The sequence below is a fragment of the Ornithorhynchus anatinus genome, chromosome 1 (genome assembly GCF_004115215.2).
Source record: "Ornithorhynchus anatinus isolate Pmale09 chromosome 1, mOrnAna1.pri.v4, whole genome shotgun sequence".
Taxonomy (NCBI): Eukaryota; Metazoa; Chordata; class Mammalia; order Monotremata; family Ornithorhynchidae; genus Ornithorhynchus; species Ornithorhynchus anatinus.
In genome coordinates, this window is record NC_041728.1 from 54,198,589 (window position 1) to 54,226,578 (window position 27,990).

At 43.7% G+C, this 27,990-nt stretch overlaps 1 protein-coding gene across 1 annotated transcript in view; it reads right to left on the bottom strand.

The window, feature by feature from the left end:
- The window catches only part of PRIMA1 (proline rich membrane anchor 1), a 73,439-nt gene extending 46,812 nt beyond the window's left edge, over positions 1-26,627 (bottom strand). The window contains exons 1-3 of the mRNA XM_029053999.2: positions 26,234-26,627; positions 25,047-25,196; positions 18,263-18,413 (exon numbers count right to left, since the gene is read on the bottom strand). Coding sequence (XP_028909832.1) covers positions 18,263-18,413; positions 25,047-25,139 — 244 coding nt within the window. The 5' untranslated portion in view covers positions 25,140-25,196; positions 26,234-26,627. The remainder of the gene's footprint in view (positions 1-18,262; positions 18,414-25,046; positions 25,197-26,233) is intronic.
- Between the last annotated feature and the right edge of the window lie 1,363 nt (positions 26,628-27,990).

Consider the following 27,990-nt stretch of genomic DNA (forward strand, 5'->3'; position numbering starts at 1 on the left):
ACAAAAGCCTTAGAGAACACTGTCAAGTTTTGAGTAAACAGAGTTGGCTGAACTTCACTTTTGGAAGGCTAAGGGAAGTTCATTAGTTGTAACAACTCATCCACAGAAACAACCTAACAAGTTTGATCTAGGGAGGATTTTGTTTCAGCCAAATAAAATGCACAGAAGAAAGAAGCAAGTGGATCACATCTTGCTGAAACTTTACAGCTTCATGGAGAGCAGTGAGGCCTAATGGAAAGGGCATGGACCTGGGAGTTGGAAGACCTGGGTTCCAATCCCGGCTCTGCCGCTGACTTGCTGTGTGACTTTGGTCAAATCATGCAACTTCTCTGAGCCTCACTCAGTTCCCTCATCTGCAAAATGGGTATTCAATACCAGGCCTCCCTCCTCAGACTATGAACCCCATGTGGTATCTATCTTCAATCTATCCCAGCATTTAGTCCAGTGCTTGGTACAAAATAAGCACTTTTAACAAATACCACAATTAGTATTATCAGCCTAAATTTAACTTGCTGACATTTTTAGGCCTGTGGGATGGTACTGCTCTGCACTTGTCTGCTAGGTGGTCTTGGGCAAGTCACTTCACTTTTCTGTGCCTCAATTATCTCATCTGTTAAATGAGGTTTAAGATTGGGACCCCTATGTGGCTCACATAGGCCGCATGTGAGCAACCCGATTTGCTTGTATCCGCCCCTGTGCTTAGTACAGTGCCTGGCACACAGTGAGTGCTTAACAAATACCATAATTATTATTAATTATTATTACTGGAGTAGATTGCCAAAAGAAGCCTAGTGAAAGGTGCACGAGCCTGGGAATCAGAAGACTTGGGTTTTAATCCTGTCTCTGTCACTTGCCTTCTGGGTGACCTTGGGCAAGTCATTTTAATGTCTCTGGGGCTCTGCTTCTGCATCTGTAAAATGGGGATTCAATTTCTGTTCTCCCTCCTTCTTAGACTGTGAATTTCATGTGGGCAGGAATTCCATGTGGGACAGGGACTGTGTCTGACCTGATTATCTTCTACCTACTCTAGTGCTTAGTTCAATGCTTGGCACATAGTAAGAACTTAGCTAATACCACAGTTCTCTGCCATTCTATAGTTGATTTAATTATGCGCACAAGAGACCAAAATGGAATACTCGGCGACTAAAATGTGAAAACATCTTTATATACATAGTAGTGTGGACATGGGAAAATCATTTGGTGAATTAATACTGCATCTGAACTGTTAATTTTCTATTCATCCTAGTATTTACAATGCTCGGGACATAGTAAGCATTCAGTGAATTTAACTCACTAATTTGACCAAATGCACTGGGGCCCTCAATCTGTTTTAGTATCGGAATTATCTTTGTTGGCTGTGTGTAATGGATCAGAGTAAGCAAGGAAATGTTAAAATTCCACTCTCGAGTTCCCATTGCCCACATTACGTGTAGAAATTTTATTTGAAGTTTAGCCCTCCAAATCTAAGGTAGCTAAACAGATCACTCCTACTTTGATTCAACTTTAAACTTCTACCACCAATTTTGGCTATCAATGCTTTTCTAAATATATATCACTTCTAAAAGATTTAAAGAATTACCCCCAAGAAAATCTCAATTGCCCAAGAATTTGAAGGCTTGTAGTTGAGATTAAATTTAGTGCTTAGAACAGTGCTTGACATACAGTAAGTGCTTAACTAATGCCATAATTATATTTATCTGGAAAATGATTCATATAGAGTTTTTGCTTTTAATTATTACCACTTCTGAGGCAGAGTTAATGTTTCCAGCATAGCAAATTGACCAGTCAAAGCAAGAATATTGAGAGAAGAAACAAAGGGAAAAAAATGAAACATTGTTCCTTTTCTTCTTCACGAGACCAAATTTTGTTTTACAGTTATTTCAAATAAAAAAGAAAAACAAACTAAAAGGAACTTCAAAAAGATGCTCCAACTTAAAATACTGAGATAACTTGAGGACAAAGTATATCCTTTTTAGTATGAATCCCAGGGACTTTGTGGTGTATCCCTGCCAATAGAGCACTTTGCATTTATTATTACTATTATTAACAATGGCATTATTATAAAGCCTGACCCAGGGGAAAGAGTATGAGCATGATAATCAGAGGACCTGGGTTCTAAATCGTGGCTCTGCCATTTTTCTGCTGAGAGACGTTGTCAGGTGACTTAAGTTCTCAGTGCCTCAGTTTCCTCATCTGTAAAATGGGGATGCAATAGTTGTTCTTCCTCCTACTTAGATTGTGAGCCCCTTGGGGAACAGGGTTTGGGTCACACCCTAATATCTTGTATCCACCTCAGTGCTTAATACAGTGCTTGACACTCAGTAAACACTTAAGAAATACCACAATTATTATCCTCCCGCTGCCAGTGTTAGGGACAAACTACTGGCTTGGATAACTCAATAATGGCATTGCTTATCAACAAATCATATTACGTGAGCACAAACTGTGCTCAGGGCACTGTGCTAAGCACTTGGGAGAATACAGCATGACAGTATAAAAGACACATTTCCATCCCACAATGATCTTATGGTTATTGAAATAACTGAATCACATTATGGGGAAGCCAGAGCAATAGATTTGATGAGCTCCTGATTTCCTAATTCTGCCTAAACCTGAGCCATCTCTAGTGCCATAGAACCAGCCCAAACCACTTTTTGAAAGGGTGGCTTCCAAGACATGATGGAAACATAGTCAACTTTAAAATATCCAAAGTAATAGGAAGTCAACAGGCAAATGAAAATTTTCAATTTTGATTTCCAAAAAAGTCTTAAAGTTGGAGAAAGATAATTTCTCCTTTTGAGATATAATTTAGGCTCACTATCTTCCCATGGGAGAGTCTCAGAAATATTTTTAAATGTCCACTTCTGCTTAAAGTATATTAAAAGGAATGAATATTCATAAATCCAAATGGTCCCTTTTTGTTTTTTGGAGTATCCACAAAGGGATGAAGGCTATGGTTCAATTTGCAGCTTTTTCCTAGAGTTTTGAAAGTTGATTCCTATTAAACTGCATTTGTGCTCATCTACCTTAATATGGTTTAATTGTTATAACCTTTACTAATGCAGTATTATGTAGACCATGCTTGAGAAATTCAAGCAATGTCTCGCCTGATGCAGTTGCCAAAAACTGCTTCATTACTGAACTTCTTTTGGCATATTCACAACATAAATCATTAGTAAATTGGATCCTCTGAGGTTTAAATTCATGCCCTGAAGCTCCAGAGATAAAGAGAATTTCTTCTTGGAAAAACACGTACCCCATCAAAACAGTACAGCGATAGTACAGAGATACAGTTCCCAAAATTATGATGTGATTTACTCTGACTTTTCACTGACTTGTGGGTATTGTAATTTGAACTGAGACCTCCATGTAGACCTTCTCTGAGATCATGCAGCTCTAAAAAGACAACTATATAGGTAGATGTTTATACATGTATATATGTATGTGTATCTATATATATATGCTTCTCTGTTTAGAGAAGCAGCATGGCTCAGTGGAAAGAGCACGGGCTTGGGAGTCAGAGGTCGTGGATTCTAAACCTGGCTCCACCACTTGTCAGTTCTGTGACTTTGGGCAAGTCACTTAATTTCTCTGTGCTTCAGTTACCTCATCTGTAAAATGGGTATTAAGACTTTGAGATCCACATGGGCCAATCTTGATAACCTTGTATCTATCTCAGCTCTTAGAATAGTGATTGGCACATAGTAAGCTTTTAACAAATACCCTCATTATTATTTTTATTATGTAAGGGTCCGATGTCAAATGTGGCCCTATCCTTTTTTCAACTCTCAAGAGGCTGGGTGGTTTACAATGAAATAGGAAGCAGCATGGCCTACTGGAAAGATCATGGACCTGGGAGTCATAGGACTGTCTCCACCACCTGTCTCCTGTGTAACCTTGAGCAAGGCAACTTCTCTATGATTCAGTTACCTCATCTGTAATTTGGGGATTAAGACTATGAGCCCAATATAGAACATGGACTGTGTTCAATCAGATTAGTTTGTAACTACTCCAGTACTTAGCACAGTGCCTGGCACATAGTAGGCCTTTAACAGATGCTCTTCAAAAACATCAAAAATGTAGATGAAGGTGTAGTTACAGGAACTGGAGAAATGGCAAATGGGAGCTCAGCTCATTTGGAGAATTTGGAGGAGCTGCCAATAGGGAAATAATCCACTACAGTTAAAAAAGAGGCTCTTTCTTGTCTCCTGTGGTTTTAAGACAAGGGTTCTCTAGCAACAACTTAGGTTTGGCTAAAGGGCTCAGAGGGGATCATTAGAGTATTTCCATGCACCAAAAAATGCTTTATCCTCAATCTAGGAAAGGAAGAGAGATTCCAGAGAGAGGTTTTTCAGTCAGAGATAGGCAAATCTCCTGTGGACTGGAGAGTCTATTTAAAGAGAGGAAGGATTAAAAAGCAGATGGAAAACTTTCTGAAGTGGATCTAGGAATTTTAGGGGAGTGAACCCTCCTCCTTTCCTCATGGGAGCCGATTAGCCCATCCAAAGCTGGAAAATAATAGGAATGGAGATGAGGTATGGAAAGTGGGCTGGACTTCAAATTCTCCAAATTCATATGTGTAGCAAAGTCTTGGTAGAACTGGGCTCTAATTTAACATAGTTGGGCTATCCAACTTTATCCAAGTACGTGGTCGACTTTCATGCTTAAATAAAGAAAATATCCTCCTGGGTTTTAAATCTGAATGACAGGTAGGGCGTTCTGAAAACAACCTGGAGGGAACTTAGATGGATTCAGTTACCTAAGAGCATTTCCTAGAATGCTAAGATGTTCAAGTGTAAACATTAGTTTGCGAGAATAAGGTATAGATCAAGAATCCATGATGAGGATTTAAAACAGCAGAAGCTGGATTTCAGTCAGGGACAAGTATATCTAGTCAAGATTTCTCCTGAGTCACCTATACATAAAGATTTTCAAGTTTAAGAGTCATATTACCAGTGATTTTATGATGCTTAGAGAAAATAATTCCACTCTCTCCAGGTTACCATTGAGTGACACTTAAAAATCCACCCACCACCATCCTTGTTTGCAAACAAACAGCATCGTGTATCTGTCTTTAATTGTCCGTGCCGGATCCTTTGCTAGCCACAACATAGCTCTGATGGAAAATGGGTGTGTTACCTTGTTTTTAATTTAAGTGACCAAATTCCAGAATCCCAGAGGTGGAAGGGATGTTGAGAGGTCATCAGGTCCAGTCTCCTGCCAACTGACCAGTAAATGACTAAACTATCCAAGACAGGTAGTCCTCTAACTTTTTCTGAATAATAATTGTGGTAGCACTTGTTAAGTGCTTACAAGCTCTGCAGGGTTAGCAATTTCACAATCTCCCTTGGGAGCCTATTTCAGCATTTACTCACTCTATTAGATCTCTATTATGTCCAGCTGACACCTCCCCTTTAAATCAAATCCAATTCGTCATGTATGTTTTTCTGTGGGATGTAGAACAATGGATCAGCATTCTCCTCATACAAAAGTCTTCATATTTCAAATGCCCTTTATTGAATCTTACCCTCATCCTTCTCTTCTTCCAACTAGGTTTGCAATTGGAATTTGCTCTGGGGTTTAACATTTTATGGGAGAGCTAGAATGAAGAAATATTGAGAAGCAGATCAGCCCCCAGTGAGTAACAGGGACTGAGTCTAATTCCCACCCATGTATTCTTTCCCAGTGCTTAGTACAATGTTCTGAACACAGTGCTCTACACTAAATACTATTACTACTACCAGGAACTGGATAGAGTGGTGAAGGGACAATGGTGAATTGGAAAAGCTTGAAGAACAAATAAAGGAACACTGTTTGACTTAGAATTATTTACTGTAACTTCATTTGCATGAATTAATTCTCCTAAAACTGTTGTTTTCACTTTGTCTTTTGCAAGTAACTTGATGGGAGAATTAAGATGCATTCTTCCAAATGTATGCTTCTGTATAACTAGGATCTGAAACCATAGTAGAATAAGCATGTGGTGTCATTCAAGGTTACAGTACAGGACAAATTTTCCTTAATGCAAAGCTACACACTCTTAGCCTAGGTTTGAGGAACTGCCTAGTGTGGAGGTTTTCAGACAGGTATAGACAAACCCTTGAGGGTCTTTCAGAGTATTGTAGTGGCAAGATCATGACAGTGTGGCAGCAGAGGCAGTATCACTATCTTGTGCTGCTGCACTGCTGCTTGCTAAGCATCATGACAACTCCAGGAAGCCAAGCAAGAAGCATACAGTACTAACACTAATCACAGCAAGTGCCGCCACTCCCAGCTGCCCATTTCTCCTCCGGAAGAACCATAAAAGATGGTTCCACAGCCAGGAAGCATGAATTATTGCTCATGCCCTCACTTCTGTCTGTCATTCTCTCCCTTCTTCCATCTGTCAGACCACCAATCTCCCCATCTTCAAAGCCCTTCTGAAGCCACATCTCCTCTAGGAAGTCTTCACCGATTAATCTCTCATCTCTCCACTTTATACATCCCAAACTGTCACTTCAGTATTTCTGCGACCCCTGAGCACTCAGGACATTCATTTGTACTTTATTGTTCCCTCCTCCCTGTCATTTATTTTAGTGTCTGTCTTCCCCCCTAGATTGTAAGCTCCTTTAGGGCAGGAATCATATCTACTAAACATAGAGAAGCAGCGTGGGTCAGTGGAAAGAGCACGGGCTTAGGAGTCAGAGGTCATGGGTTCTAACCCTGGCTCTGCCACCTGTCAGCTGTGTGACTTTGGACAAGTCACTTAACTTCTCGGTGTCTCAGTTACCTCATCTGTAAAATGGAGATTAAGACTGTAAGCCTCATGTGGGACAACGTGATTACCCTGTATCTACCCCAATGCTTAGAACAGTGCTCGGCACATAGTAAGCACTTAAATACCAACATTATCATTATTATTATTATCTTGTACTGTCCTACGTGTTTAGTATAGTTCTCTGCATGCAGGCATTTAATAAATATTACTGATTCATTCTGGGGAGTCAGGAACAGCAGCAGCAAACTTCTCATCTAACCTGCTCCAGCTCTGCTTTGCTTCCTCAGCTCAGGCTCTGCCTGAATTACCTGGCTTCGGTTAGATAGGATTATTAGGAGTGAAGTGGATGGAAGGGGCAGAGAGCATATTTTAGGGGAGGCAGGGAGAGGGTAGCTTGGCAGTGGGAAGGAGTGATATTGCCTACGAAGAGTCATACAAATTCTTCTTGGTAACCTTGGATTTTCCCAAACACAGATATACTTAGAAAAAAATATTAATCCTGGTGATTCTCATGGTGAAGCCACTGAGAAGGCAGATCATAGGTTTTGCATTTGGCAGCTGAATGAGCACATAGAACTAACAATTCACAGCCCCTGTCTTCAAGATAGACCTTATTAGTGATTGTATAAGGGCCCTATGCTCAGTTGTCCTGAATTGGAAAATCAACGTGAATCAGACTCTCGCTACAGTGTTTGGAATTAAACACTGTCATTCTGCCTGTATACAAAGATTCCCCAGATAATCAGGGAGACCAGAAGGAAAATCTCAAGGGAAATAGAAACCTAAATTTTTCTGGCTAAAACTACTTTTCTCCTTTAACAGCAAAATTACAGCATAGAGGATACCAGTAGGTTTTAACTTGCCTTAATAGGCCAAACACAATGATCATGCAGGAAATTCAACCAAATAGAGTTTCCAGTTGCAAACTACACTGAGAAAGAGAAGCCAACTTAAGCAGCAGCATAAATCCAATTTTCCCAAAGAATGATGCAGAGGGAAGGCACCAAACTAGAACAAAATTTTTACTATAATTTCTTTAAAACAAAGAAAGATAGGTCTCCCACTCTCAAAACTCACAGTTTCTTTCTCTTTCACTCTGGCTTCGCTCTACCTCAGCCGCATTCAAGTAGAGAGTCCTACACAATGAAGGCCTCCACAAAAGAGTAGTAGAAGAAAAAAAATCAGAAAAACTAGACCATGTGCCTATAAGAATGTGGAAGGCAAGAAAACGTAGGTGCCTTAAGGGTGATCTGAGGTTAGCAAGAATCAACACCTCTGTTGTTCAATAATGAAGGCATTTATTGAGCACTTACTAAGTGTAGAGCACTGTGCTAAGCACTTGGGAGAGTGCAACAGAGCTGGAAGGTGTGATTTCTGCTTATAGGGAGCTTTACAGTCTACATGGATATAGGCATTAAAATAGATTATGGTAAGAGAAATGGTAGAGTACAAGAACATCTACATAAATACTGTGGGACTGAGGTGAGTATCAAAGTGCTTAAAGGGGTACATAGCAAGTGGAGTTGATGCAGAAGGAAGAGAAGATGGGGGAAATAAAAGGGGTTTAGTCTGGGAAGGCTTTTGGAGGAAATATGATTTTAGGAAGGTTTTGATGGTAGGGAAAATGGTAGATGGTTGGATAAACTCATTGTGGATAGGAAACGTGCCTACCAGCTCTGTTACACTGTACTCTCCCAAGTGCTTAATATGGTGTTGTGCACACAGTAAAAGTTCAATAAATACAACTGATAGATTGATATGAAGTCCCATCCCAAAGCAAAGCAGTAGCACCTATGTTCCACAGCTCCTAGACGATACTCAATTGCAGGGGGAGCTAGACTCTATTCCTCCTCATTGAATCTCAACTTCTCTCAGATCCATAAAACACATTCTAAGGCATCAGGAACTTCACCCAGGACTTGACTGATTGAAGAATCTCAGGTTTCTCTAATGCCAAGTGGGAATGACATTTCATTTCTCCCAACATCTCCCAGCCACTCCTTGAATCTAGCCCAAAGAAGACGCCCAAATTACTACTTTTCACCACCAAATATACCCAGCTTCCTCCAACAACCATCCTTGTATATCATATTTAAGAAACAGGGCAAACCCTGCCAAATTAATTTAAACCTCATTGAAGAGGGTTTGCTATGTTTCATAAAATACTGAAGTATTACAATGACTCAGGATTCAAATAATGGGAAGGTTAAAATCTGACAGATTAATAAGGATTAGGAGCATGAAAGAAGCAGGTATCATCATGGTAATCATAATATTTAATGGCAGCAATAAAGCACTCTAGGCTCAAAGGGCCCTGGACAATAGATGCAATGGATATGATAGATTTTAATCTCTAATGCACCAGATTTTTTTAAAGCATATAAATCACTTTTCCCTCTTTTTAATTAAAGTAATAGTGTGTCACTTAATAAAGCACTTGATCAAAACCTCACTGAAATCAGAGGCTGCTGCTTAATGCTTTTGACTCCGAGATTAAATCAGGTCAAGTCTCAAGCAATCTCTCATTAGGGACATTTTGTTCAGTAGGTTGAGGGAAGGAAAGGCTGGAATGGCACATAGTAAGTGATTAACAAATACCATAATAATAAAATGCTCCCTAGCCAAGAAAGGGAAAGGGGAGTCAACACGCAGAAAGCAACACCCTCTAGGCTGTGATCTTGTTGTGGGCAGGGAATGTGTTTGATGTTATATTGTACTCTCCCAAGCGCTTAGTATACTGCTTTGCACACAGCGCTCATTAAATATGATGATTAATGATAATAGTAACAACAACACTCTCCTCTGCTAAATTCATTTTAGAGAAGCAGTGTGGCCTCGAGGATAGATCATGGGTCTGGGAGTCAGAAGTCTCAGGGTTATAATCCCGGCTCTGCCACTTGTCTGCTGTGTAACCTTGGGCAAGTCACTTCACTTCTCTCTGTCTCATTTACCTCATATGTAAAATGGGGATTAAGATTGTGAGCCCCATGTGAGACAGGGACTGTGTCCAACCTCTAGACTGTAAGCTTGTTGTCAGCAGGGAATTTGTCTGTTTAGTGTTATATTGTACTCTACCAAGCATTTAGTATGGTGCTGTGCACACAATAAGCACTCAGTCAATGCAATTGACTGACAACCCAATTTGCTTGTATCCATCCCAGTGCTTTAATACAATAAATGCAGTGCTTAAATACATAGTAAGTGCTTATCAAATACCAGAATTATTATTACACCTGGTTCTTTAGGTGCTGAGTTCAAGCAGAGTTGCAGTTTAAGATTGGTTCCTATAATCTGGCTGTCATTAAAACAGTTGCAAGGAACTGTCAAAACAGGACTTCTACAAGAAAATGAACTCTCAGTGTCTGACAACTAACCAGAGGTTTCCACCCTCTGAGATGTAATTACAGTACAAGAAATACTAAGCAGAGCCCCACAGTAGCACATTACCTTGGGTTTTAAAAGTGAAATGTCTATGCAGATCCTAATCGCTTCAAATGCCCAAAACCCCTTCTTTGAAACTCACACCATCGTATCTGTTAAAAGATAGTTGAGGTCTGAAACTACAGCTGTAAAATGAATTCAATTTCCAAACCAACAATTTCAACCCCTTGATACTTAGTCTCAGTATGCCACACCAATTACAAAAATCACTAGGGGGTTTCTAAATTTCGAGGAAAGAATATTTACAATCTTGATATTCAGGCCTGACCATCTGTGACCCCTCTGAAGAAGCACTGACCAAAAAGCTTTGAGAATCCAGATGTAAATTCTGCCTCGGGGTATAGACTTCTTGTAAATATAAAGAACTTGTAAATGTCTTTGTTTGGGGCTTCTTGGAAAAGCCACTCTGGCCCTTCAACGTTCATGACTTAAGATGGAAAATGTGTAGTTTGGGCAGCAGAAATTCAGTGACAGAGTGCTCCTCTTTCTGGACGTTTAGACCAAATATACCCAGATCCAATATTTAGCCAGCATAGAAAATATCAGAGGAAGCATGATGCCTGACTTATGTTTAACTCCTGATTCAGATTCCTCAAAACTGTCACAGGGCATAGGAGTAGAACTCTGGGGTTTTAATGCTGACAAACGATAACAATCTCTCTCTAAAATTAAATGAAATTGGACCTTGCCCCCTACTGTGCCTCAATACACACACGCACACTCTCTCTCTCTCTTTCTCTCTCTCCCTCTCTCTCTCCAAACTCTGTAACAACCTCAAATTCATTGGAGAGGGCAAACTCTAAAAACGAAGACATTCAGGATGAGTTTGAAGTCATCCCAGTCAACAGCTTTAGTTCGGGCTTGTTGAAAACCTAAAACTGTAAGGCACATTATTTGTTTTTAATAATGCATTGCACTATGGTTACTAAGCAGCATGGCTTCTTGGAAAGAGCATGGGCCTGGAATCAGAGAATCTGGGTTCTTAACCCAGCTCTACCAATTGCTTGTTCTGTGACCTTGGGCAAGTTACTTCACCCCCTGTGCCTCAGTTCTCTTGTTCTCCCTCCTACCTAGACCATGAGCCCCATATGAGACAGGGACTATGTCCAACCAAATTTATTTGTATCTATGCCAGGGCTTAGAACAGTGTTTGACACATAATAAAAGCTAAACAAATCCCATTAAAAAAAGGTCTTTGAACGTATTGCTTCCCTTAAGTTGGGGCGCCCTAAGAATTACTCTTTAGCCCTTCCATTGAAAACTGATCCTAACAGAACTGAGAAGCAGCTTGACATAGTGGGTAGAGCACAAGCCTGGGAGTCAGAAGGTCATGTGTTCTAATCCTGGCTCTGCCACTTGTCTGCTGTGCGACCTTGGGCAAGCCTCTTGACTTCTCTGAGCCTCAGTTACCTTATCTGTAAAATGGGGATCAAGACTGCGAGCCCCATGTGGAACTGGGACTGTGTTCAACCCGATATGCTTGTATCCATCCCAGCGCTTAGTACAGTGTCTGGCACATTTCTTTTTATTATTATTAACAGGGAAATTCAAGGTGCCCCATCTAAACTGCCCCCTCTAGACAGTAAGCTGGCTGTGGGCAGGGAATGTGTCAGTTCTATTGTGTTGAACTCTCTCAAGCACTTAGGATAGTGCTCTACACACAGTAAGTGCTCAATAAATTAGACCGATTAGACTGTAAGCCCATCAGTGGGCAGGGACTGTCTCTATTTGTTGCCGATTTGTACATTCCAGGCGCTTAGTACAGTGCTCTGCACATAGTAAGCGCTCAGTAAATACTATTGAATGAATAAATATGATTGATGGATTAAACGTTCCCAGTCAGAAGGCTGGACAGCGAGTGCAGTAGTCTTTTTCTTTCACAGATTTGATTCAAACTCTGTCATTCCTCACTCACAGGAGACAGTTATTCCAAGCCCATGGGTTCAGCATTAGCAGTCATAAGGAATTTACTGGTTTAAGAGAATCAGAGCCCGGGGAAAACAGGGATTCATTTTCAGGGTGCTTGTTCTCTCTCTCTCTCTCCCATCCTGCATTGTCTAGACTGTGAGCCCGTTGTGGGCAGGGATTGCCTCTATTTGTTGCTGAATTGTACTTCCCAAGCTCTTAATACAGTGCTCTGCACACAGTAAGCGCTCAGTAAATACAGCTGAATGATTGAATGAAATTCAAAGATGAGAATTCTGACAGGGACCTCCTACCCAGGCATGAGGGTGTGGTTGCATAAGACCTTTAGAGCCAACCCACTCAGGCAATATGCAGGTAAAGGTGGTTACCATTCTACTCTTATCGGCCAGTTGCTATGCCTTTTGCCATTAATTGTTCCCTCTCACTCAGTTGTATTTATTGAGCATGCACTTGTCACAGAACAATATACTTAGGACTTATCACCTTGTCCCCTCCTAAATCGCTGGTCTCCTACTACAACTCAGCCTGCACATTTAGCTCGACTTACGCCAACCTACATACTGAACCTCCATCTCATCTATCTCGCCACTGACCTCTCACCCGCATCCTACCTTTGGCCTGGAACACCCTCCCTCATCATATCTGAAAGATAATTACTTTCCCCACCTTCAAAACCTTATTGAAAGAATATCTCCTCCAAGAAGTCTTCCTCAGCTAAGCCCTCATTTCTTCTTTTTCAGTTCCCTTTTGTGTCTCCTTAATTTGCTCCCTTTATTGACCCCTCCCTCAGTTCTACAGCACTTAACATACATATCCATAATTTATGTTAATATCTGTCTCCCACCTTGACTGTGAGCTTGTAGTGGGCAGGGAGTGTGTTTGCCAAGTCTGTTGTATTATACTCTCCTAAGCAGTTAATACAGTTCTCCGTACACAATAAGCGGTCAATAAATATGATTAATTGAAGAGAGTCCCTATGGCCATAATACCTAGCCAAGGGGCCCAGAGCAAAGGAAATGGGTGGACTGATGGTGCTGTTTTAGCGATGATCAGGCTAGTGGGGCCAACTAGCCAAAGGACTGAGTACACATTCTGTACAGGGATGGATACAGCTTGTCTCCTAAAAGGTAACTATGGGTTTGGAGAATTGTAAGGCTGCATTCCAGATCAGTTTACAAAGTCAAATAGAGGATGGCCTGCTGAGGCTTTGCCACCAGCAGTAAAGGTTTCTCAGCTTGGCCTAGTGGCTAGAGCCTGGGTCTGGGAATCAGAAGGACCTGGGTTCTGATCCCACTTGTCTGCTGTGTGACCTTGGGCAAGTCACTTCACTTCTCTGTATCTCAGTTCCCTCATCTGTAAAATGGGGATTAAGACTGAGAGCCCATATAGGACATGGACTGTGTCCAACCTGATTAGCTTGTACTGACCCTGGTGCTTAGTACCGTGTCTGGCACATAGTAAGTGCTTAGCAAATACCATAAAAAAGAACCTCTTATTGCAACTCGTGCCGTGGGCAGGCCCAGCAGAAACCCCAAAAATAGTTGGCTAATGTTGGCATCGAAGAGCACAGTGGCTACTAAAGGCAACTGGCTGCTGACTTAGGGTGCTATGGCCTGCATTGGTATGACTGGTCACTGGTCATAAATGCATTTTTCTTAGACTGTGAGTTCCATGTGGGCCAGGGACTGATAACCAACTTAATTATCTTGTATCTACCCAAATGTTTACTACAGTGCTTGGCACAGCATAAGCACTTAACAAGTGCCATTATTATTAGTAGTACTAGTATTGGTATTCATTCATTAAAACGTATATATTGAGCACTTACTGTATGCAAAGCACTGTACTGTGCACTTGGTAGAGTACAATATAACAATAAGCAGACACATTCCCTGCCCACAACAGGCTTACAAACTAGAGAGGGTAAACGCTTCCATTCAGAACACTGTTAGATGCATATTCACACATACACTGTGGAGCTTGTCCTCTCACATTTCAAATTTAGCATTTTCCTTTACACCATTTTACAAGATGCTTTTATGATTCACTGACAGGCTTCATGACAGGCTTAATCAATCGGTGTTATTTTTGAGCCCTTACTGTGTGCAAAGCATTGTACTAAATTCTTGGAGAGTACAAAACAATAAGGTTGGAGTACATATTCCCTGTCTACAATGAGCTTACAGTCTGGATGGGGAAGATAGATGTAAATAGAAACAAATTACAGGCATATACATGGGACTAGGAATGGAGTGAATACCAAGTAATAAGAATTATGGTATTTCTTAAGTGCTTACTATGTGCCAGGCACTGTACTAAGCGCTGGGATGGATATAAGCAAAAAGGGTTGGACAAAGTCCTTGTCCTCTGTGGGACTCACAGTCTCAACCCCCATTTTATAGATGAGGCAACTGAGGCACAAAGAAGTGAAGTTGTGAAGAAGTCTGTGTTGCCCAAGGTCACACAGACAAGTGGCGGAGTCAGACTTAGAACCCATGACCTTCTGACTTCCAGGCCTGTTCTCTATCTGCTATGTCCTGGAAAGTCAAATCCTTAACTTATTCTGGAGAGTAAATTGATTCAACTGATCAGTCAACTTGTATGTGGTCAGCAACTATAGCTATTTCCTCCAGCCAGATTTTCTGCTTTGCTGCAACACTTGTGAAATAGGTCATGCAGGAAAGGAGAATTCTTAGCGGTTATATGGTTTGATTTCTCTAATAAACGTGCAAGTTCCAGGTATAGAAAGATGTGTTCTCAGTGATGAAGTTCATAATCCATTACTCAGTGATCAAGTGTAGGTAAGAAAACCAGGCAACATCAGCGAAGCAGCATGGCATAGTGCAGAGCACACGACTGGGAGCCACACGTCACAGGTTCTAGTCCCAACTCTGCCGTTTATCTGTCATGTGGCCTTGGGTAAGTCATTTAGCTTCTCTGTGCCTCAGTAACCTCTTCTGTAAAATAGGGATTGAAACCGTGAGCCCCAAATGGGACAGGGACTGTGTCCACCCCAATTTGTTTGTATCTACCTCCGCACTTAGTGCAGTGCCTGGCATATAGTGAGCACTTAAGAAATACCACAATTATTATTATCATCTCTGCAATTACACATAGATGTCCCTAAATTCTTGCTAGCACTTGGTGTAGATGGCTCCCCTGCCGACCCACTCACTTGTTGCACTCCTCCCCCGACAGAGGGAACATGGCCGAAAGGGGCAAGAGTGGCTAAGTGGTGCTACCCACGTCACTAGCACTAGATTCAATTTCTTCACACAGGTTTTCAGCCGTGAAGCTTCAGAGCCTGGACTGAGGTTTGTCTGTCCTTTATGATGGCACACTCCACCCAACAGCAAAAAAAAATCATGGAGCTGAAGTGAGGGGAACCTGGGGCTGTTGTTCCCCAAATCCCACAACCCAAGTCAGGGGGACACCCACTGAAACATTAAAGTGGCAGATTTTTATTTTAAATGGTATCTGTTAAGTGCTTACTCTGTGCCAGGCACTGTACCAAGTACTGGGGTAACTACAAGATAAAAAGTTCAGACACAGTCCCTGTCCCTAACAGGACTCACAGTTTTAATACCCATTTTACAAATGAGGTAACTGTGTCCCTGAGAATTTAAGTGATTTGCCCAAGGTCACATAGCACACAAGTGGCAGAGCTGGAATTAGAATCCGGGGCCCCTCCCTCCCAGGTCCATGCTCTTTCCACTACACCACACTACTTCTCTGGTTCTAAACCAAAAAAAAAAAAAAAGGAAAAATCTTATTCACACAGCGGACAGGAGGCAGATGGAATTCATGACCCCAGGAATTTTTGCAGGCAGAAACTATAAGTTCCCAAAGGGTTTGGATAAATACATGGATGAGGGGTCCACAGTGGGCTTGATCGAGTTACTTGTCCATGAGATGTTGGAGACTTCCAGGCTGAGAACATACCCTTACTAACAAGAAATTATTCCATCCCTCTAACCAAACACTTATCTGGTTGCTATTTATGTCCAGCTCAGGCCACATCTCTGATGGTAAACTTTTTCCTAATTAGATGCTGGTTTCAGACACTTTTTAGTGGATGACAGGATTAGTTAAAACAGATCTTGACAATGGGGATTGGCAGCAAAATCCTCCCTTGTGGAAACTTCTGGGCTGGTGTAAAGAAACGCTCATTTGAGGGCAAATATCCCTCAGGAATATTCTCCCTTTTTCTTTTTGAATGCTCTTTGGTGCAAACTTTTGCAGAAACACTATTGCTGAAGGAACACATCCTAGGTGTACAAATACACTGTTCCAGTTGAAACCTCACGAGTTTTTGCCATTGTCTGTCAATCCCTCCACAAATATTTGTAGTAGAAAGCCAATCATGAAGCAGTGGGGCCTATTGGAAAGAGCACAGTCCTGTGAGTCAGAGGATCTGGATTCCAAACCATGCTTCGCCTCTTACCTGCAGTGTGATCTTGGGCAATTCATGTAACTTTTCTGCCTCAGTTCCCTCATCTGCAAAATGGGGATTCAATGCCTGTGCTCCCTCCTACTTAGACTGTGAGCCCCATGCGGGATCTGGCTATCTTGTATCTACCCCAGTACTCACAGTGCTTGGCACATAGTAAATGGTTAATACCACAAAGGTATTAAGGAAGGTAGAAGGTCGATGTAGGCTGCTCTTTTTTATCTGTGAGAATAATTCAGAATCCTCTCTACTCTGCTAACCTATAGAAGCTTTATGAGGAAGGAAATGGGGGAGTCAGACCTTAGGTGAATATGCACCCTTGAGCTATTTGTCCCCTCTAGACTGTAAGCTCCTTGTAGTCAAGAGATGTGTCTAGCAGCTCTGTGGTAATGTATTTTCCCAAGCACTTAGCCTAGTGTGCCACACCCAGTAAATCATCAATCAATAACCATTGATTGATTGCCTTGCTTTCCACCTCTGCCATAGGCTAGGGCCACTGATGGAGCCATAAGCCCATTCTTGGTGCTCCCAGGTAATAACACAGATTTATTCGTCAAGGAATTGTGGAAGGACAACATACAAAGACCAACTTTCTCTGAAGGTATTGTAACTCAAAAGCTTGAATGAGATTTTATTTAAGGAGTGGCAGTTGATCAGCGCCGATCAATTCTCATGAGGGACTAATATATGGAAATGATGATGCAAAGTTTCTTCTGAATATTTCTTACCTTTATTAAAGGAGCAAAAAGCCTCTTGCCAGGAAATATGTCCTTCATTTGAGGTTATTTTAGGTATGTGTGGAAGAATTCAACTGAAGAGGCATTTGATTAGGCAGCACCAAATATTAACAAGGACATTTGAAAGGAAGATTGAAGATTTCACTTGGAAAACTTAGCAGGGCCACAGATTTCTCGCTAGCCTTACCAATCACAGACATAAAACAAATGATGGTGCTTATTAAGTGTTTTCTATGAGTCAAGCGCTGGGGTAAATACAAGGAAATCAGATTGCCCATAGTCCCTGCTCACACACTGAGTGAAAACAGGGCTTTCATGTCCATTTTACAGATGAGGAAACTTAGGCATAGGGCAGTTAAGTGATTTTGTATACGGTCTCAGAGTAGGCAAGTGGCAGACTCAGTAAAAGGAAACAGGTCTTCTCACTCTCTATCTCACGCTCTTTCCACTAAAACACATTACTTCTCAATATAACTCAACTCAGGTCTCTCCGGGCAAAGACAAATAGGTTAGGGAATTTTAAGAAATGTGTTTCACATGCATTTTTCCAGTCAGTGGTCTAACTTGGAGGAGTCTTAAATATGAACTAGAAACATGTGTGAACAGGAAATAAATATGAAAAAAAAAGAATTATGAACTAGGTCCAGAGAAGTTACACCCTCTCACTGTCTAGGCTTCTGAAGATTCTTTTCAGAGAGTCATTCATTCAGTAGAATTTAACTTTCCCCCAGTTTGCAGATGAGGAAACATGCTGCTTCATTTTCTAGAAACCTAATGTGGGGTTGAAAAGTGTTTTGCAGAATGTTCCACCATTAAAATTTCACCTTTCTTTCCCTTGTCCTTTTCCACAGGTACACATAAATTTTGACCCCTCTCATTCTTTCATTTTTCATCCACCCATCTGGGAAAACCCCCCCACAAATCTAAAGAGCTAAACAAGTTTTTACTCACGTGGCAACGCGAGCAGCCTGGGAGGTGGAGGTGGAGGGGGAGGCGGAGGTAATGGAGGAGGAGGTCTACACTGGCAGATTTGCTGGCAGCTATCGGTAACTTTTTCCACTACTGCCTTGGAACATGATTTCTGGAGTTCCCCATGAGTGATCTGTAAAGGCACACACAAATGGGCATATATTATCTGCGAATAGAAACACACAAAGCATCAGTTCTCTCCCCAAACTAAAGAGATTCTCACATTATAGACCCCGCTCTTAGTTATGAAACCCCATGCCATTAGTTGCTCCCCATTGTTATAGAGTAGAACTCTGTCCGTTTTTTTCTATCTCTAAAGCAAGAGGAAAAAGTATTAGAAAGCCTTAGAATTCAATCTCTCGTTTCAAGTCAAAAAAAAAAAAAAGATTTGTGTTCAGGGTTTCAGGGATGGTATGAGGGATACTGGATTGATTTACAACTCTTAACCTAATTTCAACTGGGGCCAAAAGCCTTGTACTTTACTGTCTTTCTGTTGTTAAAGTATTGACTGCCTTTCAAATTCTGAAAGACAATCTTATCTTGTGCTGGTAATAGCATGCTCTGAGAAATCCTATGGACATTTTCTTCAATCATTTTGCTAACAAGATCAACTCTGAACTGCTTGACTCTCTTCTCATTTTTTTTTCCCAGATGTTAGATACTGTCACCTTAATTCCCAGGATCCCTTCTGATATGGTTCAGAAAGCTGTTGGGGGTATCCTAAAAATACTTGCTGGGTGGCTAATTGCACCTTCTCTTCTCCTCAATCAAGGCTCTCCACTGAGGGTTTGTAAGTTTAGAGAAATGGGGCATATTTCTGTTCATAGGCTTAATTGTGAGACAGGCCCTGAAGTGGCAAATCTGTCTCCTTTGGCTAGACAGTAACTTGAAGGGAAAAGCCAGGAAGGATATAAATTATTTCTGTGGGAAAACCAAGGGAGAGGTATGACAGAAATTAAAGGAAAATTGAGGCTAAATTTCAAGATAGAATTACATGTAGCAACCAAAGAAAAGCCCTAAAGCTCTCAGCACTTACATATCTGTAATTTATTTATATTAATGTCTGTCTCCTCCTCTAGACCGTAAGCTCATTGTGGGCAGGGAATGTGTCTATTGTTATATTGAACTCTTCCAAACAGTTGGTACAGTGCTCTGTACATAGTAAGCACTCAATGAATATGATTGACTGACTGACCTAAAACTTCTGACCTCATTCATAAAAACCTCTACTGCTACCTTCCCTTGAAATGGTAAATATCAGTTTGACATGAAGACAGCTTAGTAGCACCACCTGGAACTCCTCCTTACCCCATAAGGCATTATCACCTCCTGAATGGCAAGAAGGATCATTATCTGGAGTCCGCTTGTCATTATAATTAATTGTGCATCTGAAGAGAATTCTGCACAGGTCTGCCACATGGATTGGACCTGTGGAATAACTACAAGATGGACATGTTCCATTTCAGGGAGGCTCAACCTGTGCACATCGCTATCCCCAAAGTGCTCTCCCTCCTCATGGGCAAAAGCTGCCCATGTTCCTAAAGTGAGCCTGGACCCTCTTCCCGCTTCATTCATTCAATTGTATTTATTGAATGCTTACTGTGTGAAGAGCACTGCACTAAGCACTTGGAGCAGTACAATACCTCCAGAACTGGTCACTGGACTACCTTTGCCCTCATAAGCATAGCTTACAATTCAGTGGTAATCGGCAGATATCTATTTATAAAGATATGTATATACATACACATATGCACACATGCAAATGCACTGAAAGACTACTGAAAGACTACATGCAAATAACTGTGAATACATAAACAAAAAGAGAAATGCATAGCTCCCTAGGGAGCTGGCAGGTTGGCATAACCAAGAAAATTGGTAGTGGGGGGCAGGGGATGGGATTAGTCAGTAAATACCTCCTGGAGAAGGCAGCTTTCTAGGAGGGCTTTGAAGGAAGGGTGGGACATTGCTGAGAGTGTTTAATAATTCATGATCATGTTCCCTTGAGCTTTTTTTTTTTTCCTGAGTGAAAGATCCCTCTCAGATTGGACTTTCTTTGCCACGCATTTAGCTTCAATTCCACTCCCCATCAGGGGATCCACTTTCGAGCTTTAGATATCCTCATCGAAAATGTTCAGGGAGCTCCTACAACGTGCATAATGCTGTGTATTAGACAACTTCATATTGACAGCAGTGATCCCCCAGCCTATCCTGGAAAGACCTGTTTCTTTAGGCTGCAGAGTGGCTTTAATGGCTTTTCAACATGGAATGGTTGTGAGTCTGGAACCTTCATTTCCTAAGATTGTCTACATTTATCTCTTCCACGTCAAAAGAGCTTGATCTTGGATTCATGCTGACCTTTACTGGAAAGCTAGTAAAAGTAGCCAACGTGATGTCTCATTAGCACCTTAAGAACCTTCCCAAACGCTGCCCAGAACAGATTTTTGCACATTCTCTGCCTTCTGAGTCCAAAACAGCACTTGTGTTGTCGAAGAGAGAGTTGCATTCCCTTTGGTTTGCTGCTGTTTTCAAGGCCCGCTGCTGCTTGCAATGCTGATTTTACTCCAAAGCAGCTCCTTTCCCACAAGGAACTGTCACTGCTGAGTGCTCCATGCCATAGGGTCCCCTCTTTTACCTCTGTTTCCCACCTCTTTAACTCAGGGCCCCATTTGAAATTATTTGGGGCACCTACACACTTTTAATGCCTGTCCTCCTTGCTCAATTGGTGGTGCATATCGAGTGCTTACAATGTGCTGAGCACTTAGCACTTGGAAGAGTACAACAGAGTCAGTAAATATGATCCCAGCCCACAAGGAGCTTACAGTCTAGAGGGGGAGGCAGCTATTAAGATAGGGGAGAGACAGGGAAAACAGCAGAGTAAACGGGTATGTACATAAATGCTATAAGGGGAATATCAAAGTGCTTAAGGGGTATACAACCAAGGGAAGAGGGGAGGGGGAATACGGTGGGGAAATGAGGGGTGAATCAGGGAAGTCCTATAGGATTCAATCAATTGTATGTATTAATGCTTATTACACACAGAGCACTGTACTAAGCATTTGGGAAAGTACGATACAGCAGAATTAGCAGACATGTTCCCTACCCATAACGAGCTTACAGTCTAGAGGGGAGATGAAGACCAGAATGATCCTTCAGCTCTCAGGAGAGAGGGTTATATGCCATCCTTTCCATCAGCACACTTCAACTCACCCTACGTAGAGTATATAGTACCACCATCTGTCCTGTCCCTCAGCCCACCCAAGCCCTTGGGTTTATTTGGGAGATATAGCATGAAGAAGGAACAAGATATATAGGATAGTTCTAATGTTAATTGAGGTGTCTGTCTAGCTCCAAAAGAGATACAATATAATCAGATCAGACATAATCTCTATCCCATCTGTGACTCAAAGTCTAATGAGTATGAGGGGGAGAGAAAATATTCATCCCTCATTTTACAAATGAGGACACAGGCACAGAGAAGATGAGGAACTTGTCCAAGGTCACACAACAGGGAAGTGGCAGTACTATGATTGGAACCCAGGCCGCTGACTCCCATGCCTGTGCTCTTTTTAAAAGACTGGAAAATAATGCTCTTCTAAAGACCTTTAGTTTTAACAGTGATTGGCTGTGGTACTCTGCCAAGTCTGCTCTAGAAGAACATGCTGCCTTCTTTCATTATCAAATTTTCAATTTATTTATCTATCACCCTATAGTTGGACAATAAGGTGCCTGGGTAGCAGAACTCAACTTTTGGTTCAATATGGCTGATTTTTTAAAAAAATATGATAAATCAGCCACATATGGAGTTTCCACGGCAAAGACTGCTCTCTGACCTTGTTCTTTTTTAGGCTTATCCATCCACAGCACTGTATTGACTCTTCCAAAGTAGCCCCGGGAGCTTTGGGGATTGCTAACAGTTTGCCTGAGGTACATCATGCATAATATTACCGCTAACGTTTTATGAGAGGATCCATAAACCAGACTGATTCTTGCACCTTAATTGATGACTAATCTGGAAATATTGTAATTTGATGTGCTGCCCCGTCTTCAATCCTATTAATTTATAAGGTCATCATCCCTTCTTGATTGCAAAGAGTGAGAAATCTCAAAAATTTCTATTAAAATCACTTATATTTCACTTGACTCCTGGGTCTTTGGACCCTAGATAAACCAACAGGCTCTACATCTCCCATCTCCAGGAACCAAAATTCATCTCTGGTCAAGGTGACGGAGACCTCCTTGGATTTATAACACAGAGAGATCCAAACAGTGGGGAAACTGAGATATTCAGCCTTCATTGGCTGGGCAAGTTTGTGTCAGAGCAGGATTAGTACTAGGTGGCTTCATGACATGCTCCTCAGGTGTCGGATTCTCACTTTTGGAGAAAGGATGGGACACTAGACTGACCAAGTAACAGCATAGCTAATATTCATATACATTTATTTGCAATTGCCCCTATTGATTTTAGGTTTGCCCTCTCAATTTCAAGCCCCTAGAGAATTTATTTACTCAGAAATTCATTCATTCAATCTTATTTGAGCGCTTACTGAGTGCTGAGCACTGTACTAAGCACTTGGAAAGTACAGTTCAGCAATAGAGACAATGATCATCAAACAAGATTATAATAAAGGAAAAGAAATAAAGCTTGAAGAAATGTGCCAAGCAAGAATTAACACAATCCCATCACAGGTTCAGCCCTTATTCTGATGAATCCAGATACTGCCCCACAAGAGACAGAGTCTCATAAAGTTATCCATTCCAAAAAGAAGGCATTAAGGACAAGGAGGAGGGTTCATAAAAAGGGGATGTTCATTGTGGCTCTGGTTACCAGTCGCAGCAACCATTATTTCTTATTTTAATTCCAGCTGTTAGTCACTGGTCATTCTGCCTTTCAGGCAGGCCCACGCCACGTTATCATCAGCATTGGAATGGACATTGCTGACTCAGCTTTGGCTCCATTATTACTCGAGGCAGAATTATAGCATGATGTGGATCTTTAATAAAATTAGATTTGTATAGTTACCATATCTACTTCCCCAGTTATTTTGCCCCCAACCCTGTCAATGCCAACACATTAGCAGTCTCCTGAATCTGTTTTGGCAGAGCTGGGTGTATGTGCAAAAACAGTCTCACCTAGGTAGGTCACTTAAATTCTCTGCAGGTGAGTTGAGAGGTAGCTAGGACAAGTTTTCTGTACAAAATTCTCAGACACCATTCTTTTTTTAAAGACAGATGGCTTGAAATCAAGAATGCATATTTATTCAAGCAGGGCAGACCTATGAATACACAGGATTTCTAATCTGCTCACACAGAAAGGTCTCTATAGTTCTCTACAATATAAAGGAAAGGACATCTTGAAACACAATTACCATAAGCCTTGCCAAGAGTCAAATATCCATTGAAAAGAGCATTTTACATTTCTCTAAGTTTTCCTATGCCCACGCTTGATCCCAAAGCTTGGTCATTAGTGCCAAGGTGACTCTAAGACTGAGGCTGCACACCTGGTGCTCAGTCCAGCACTTCAGCCACCCCTGAAAAGTCTGGCTTCCCTTTTTTGAAAAAAAAAGATAAAAGAATAACTACTTCATAGCTCAACATAGGCGCTCAGATTTCTCCCCCCCCCCCCTTACTTTATCCCTCCTGCATCCCGAGGTGGGATGATCATCTCTGGTATTAGCCAGTGGTTTCCATTGAGCATTTAACTGCGTGCGAAGCACTGTACCTAGTGCTTGGGAGAGTATGACAGAGTTAGTAGGGACTTTCCCTGCCCACAGAGAGTTTACCGTCTAGAGAATGATAATGATGGTATTTGTTCAGCGCTTACTATGTGCCAAGCACTATTCTAAGCACCGAGGTAGAGACAAGGTCATCGGGTTGTCCCACGCGGGGCTCCCACTCTTAGTTCATTTTCCAGGTGAGGTCCCTGAGGCCCAGAGAAGTGAAGCGGCTTGCCTAAGGTCACACAGCCGATAAGGGGCGGAGGTGGGATTAGAACCCGGGTCCTTCCGACTTCCAAGCCCGTGTCTTTCATTCCATCTGATTTATAGAGCACTAACTGTGTACAGAGCACTGTGCTAAGCGCTCGGAAAGTACAATTCGTCAAGAGATAGACAAACCCCACCCAACCACGGGCTCACAGTCTTGCCACTAAACCCGGCACGACCTAGTGGAAAGGGCCCGGGCTTGGGAGTCAGAGGTTGTGGGTTCTAATCCCGGCTCCTTAGCGTGGCTCAGTGGAAAGAGCACGGGCTAGGGACTAATACGGTTCTAATACGGGTCCTCCACTTGTCAGCTGTGTGACTTTGGGTAAGTCACTTAACTTCTCTGTGCCTCAGTCACCTCATTTGTAAAATGGGAATTAAAACTGTGAGCCCCACGTGGGACAACCCTGTCACCTTGTATCCCCTCCAGCGCTTAGAACGGTGCTTCGCACGCAGTAAGCCCTTAACGGATGCCATTATAATCATCCCCTCTTAGCAACTGTGTGACTTTGGCCCAATCACTTCTCTGTGCCTCAGTGACCTCCTCTGTAAAATGGGGATGAAGACCGTGAGCCCCGCGTGGGACCCACCTGATGACCCCAGCGCTTAGAAGAGTGCTCGGCACGTAGTAAGTGCTTAAGGAATGTCACCATTACTAAGCCTCGCCGCTTCTGAGAAGGATGGAGAGGGAGAGACGGGGACAAGGCGGGGGAGCGTGGGAATGGGGTGGCGCCCTCCCTCTCCTGGCCAGACAGGATGGTCCCGGGTGGGGGGAGCCGTGTCCTCACCTGGATGGAGCCCCAGAGCGGGTGGAGCGCCCAGTGCAGCAACAGAGAGGGCCAGCAGCGGCGTGGGCGCAGCAGCCAGTCCCGGATCCGCATCCCTGCTCCTCTCCTCTCCTCTCCTCCCGGCCGGGGCCCAGCTGCCCAGCTGCCCAGCTGCCGGGACACGGCGCCCACGTTAGGCTGCTCCCCCCCTTGCCCCCCTCCTAGCCCCTCCACACCTAGGGAGGGCACACAGGCCCGCCCCTCCCGCCCTTCCCCCCCCCCCCCCCAGGGCCAGGGCACCCTGCCAACCCAGGGCGAGCACGCAAAAATCCCCTCCCCAGCCACGCACCTCCCCGCACACTTACACGGGCTCCCCGACCCCCTTGCACACTCCCCGGCACGCACAGACCTGCTCTCTCCCCTCTCCCCCCGCCCCGTTCACACTCACTCTACAGACCCCCACAACCCAGGACTCCCCTACCCCTTCCACACTCAGTGGGCAAACCCACACAACCCAGGAGCCCCCCAAACCCGTTCACACTCAGTGTACAAACCCCACAACCCAGGACTCCCCCCACCCCTTACACACTCCCTGTGCAAACCCACACAGCCCAGGAACCACCACCCCCCCGGTCCACACTCACTGTGCAAAACCCCACAACCCAGGATCCCCTCCCCCAACCCCCTTCTCACTCACTGTGCAGACCCATACAACCCAGGACCCCCTTCCCCCCCGCTCCCCGCCACCCCGTACACACTCTCTGTGCAAACCCATATAACCCAGGACCCCAAACCCATATAACCCAGGACCCCCCTGCCCCGTTCACAGTGTACAAACCCCCACACCCCGGGACCTCCACCCCCCCACCCCATACACACTCACTGTGCAAACCCAGGACACAAATCTCCATCCGACCGGTCCTGACAGCAAGGCGCGCATACACACACACACACACACACACACACACACCCCTATACACACCCACGTACACACACTCACATACCCAGGCTACACCCCCCCCCCATAGCCCCCTAGCCATGCACACCCAGTGACACCCACAGTCGCCTCCCCGTTGCGCCCCTGTCCACGGGCCGTCCCGAGCGCCCGTGGGGATGCCCAGACGAGATGAAGCCCCACGCCCAACTTCTCGACCCCCAACCCCCCTTGCCAACCATCCCTCCTCCCGGGCCGGGGTCTCCCTCCTCACCGTGGGGACGGCCAGGAGGGGGTCCTTCGGAGCCTTCCCCTTTACATTCTGGGGCGGCGGTCAGCTGCAAAAGTTTGGGGGCGGGGGTCGCCCCGGGGCTGGGCTGCCTCTCCCCCGGGGTCTCCCGGCCACCGAGCCGGTAGCCCACCCAGTAGAGACTCTCTCCTCCTAGCCAGAAGAAATCCAAGGGGGAGCAAAGGGGGAAAAAAAAAAACCAAACCCAACCACCCCCAGACAATCAAAGGAAACCCAAGAGCGCTTTGATCCAGGTGGAAAATGCCCCGAGAAGGCCTGGGGGAAGGGGAAAGAGACCCCTCCTTGCAGCCCCCGCGATGGGGCGGGGAGAAAGTGCCTTAAAAGATGCTCCCGAGCTCCACTGGCTTCTGCATCCCCTATCCCGCTTCCCCTCCCTTTAAAGTCGGCTGGGTCGGTGAGTCCCTGCTGGGGGCTGGGGAAGAAGGAGGGGCGAGACGGGGGAGGGGAAGGACGGGTCAGAGCCTCAGCTGTCCAGCCCCCAAAGCCCCACGGAGCGAAGCCACGGAGACGGGGATTGCATTTTACCAACGGCCATGGCCAGCTTTACTGGCCAGACCTACCCCTGGGGCTGCCGCACATGCATTAAACGCACACACCCCTCCCTCGCCCCCACCAAAAAGAACAGAAAAAAAAATCGACGTGAGCAAAGCCAGAGACTTGTCTCCCGCCTGTGACTGATCTTTCCCTTCCCGTAGCAGCGGTTGCTGCTGCAGTGATTTTTCATCTCCATCTAACGAGTCTATTGTGTATCTGGCTTTGGCTCTGACTCCGAGCTTTTTTTTTTTCCTTCTTTTGGATCCTTCCAACTAGAGATGATGATACACACCATCTCCCCCTCAACTTGGGCGGCTCAGGTATTTCCCGCTTCCCTCTGTAAACTTACCAGGGGAGGTTGGGAATCCAACTGTTTCTTTTTCCTTCTTTCTCCTGGCCCCCACAATCTCCTGTCACTGCTCTTCCTCCCCTGCCCTGCTTCACCGTCCCTCCTCCTCAAGTCTCTGGTCCAAAGCAGGGCTGAGTATAACAGATGATTTGTGGTCCAAATCTCAAGGCAAGGGGCTAGGGAATCCAACTGTCAACTCCACACTGTGAGGATGGTCCTGAAAGTTAAGGAGGGTTAAAACTTCCTCCTTGTCATGCTGAAGTCTCTCTTCCAAGGCTCCGGAGTTCATGCTTTAGACCCCGTTCAGCCCTAGGGGGTCACCTTCCAGGCACCAGATTCTTAGAAAAATGAATGGAGATCCCAGTCCAATTTTCAAGGATCTGGCAGCTCTCTAGGATCTCCAGGTGGAAGGGAGCACTACTCCTGTCAGACCCCCATCATCACTTTCTAAGGCAAAGCTGACCGTACTTCAGTGCTCATGTCTTCCCAATAATCTTGTTTACTTCCCAACAGCCTACAAGATGCTCTCCCCATCTGTCCCAAGCATTAGATAACATTCCCTCACCTGCTGCTGTCCATACCTACAGGTAAATACATTTAGTATACATATATCTTCAAATGGAAGGGTAACGCCATAAAACAAGAATTTACGAGATACATATCCAGCTGGCCTAGACTTTAAGCTCATCTGGGGCAGGAAATGTGTCTGCTGAGTCTGTTGTACTTTCCCAAGTGAAAAGTGAAGTGCTCTGCACATAGTTAACACTCGATAGTTAACTGCCACTGATAGTGGTCTCCTTCACATTTTTAGCCCACTTGAGCCAAGTCTTTGGGTATT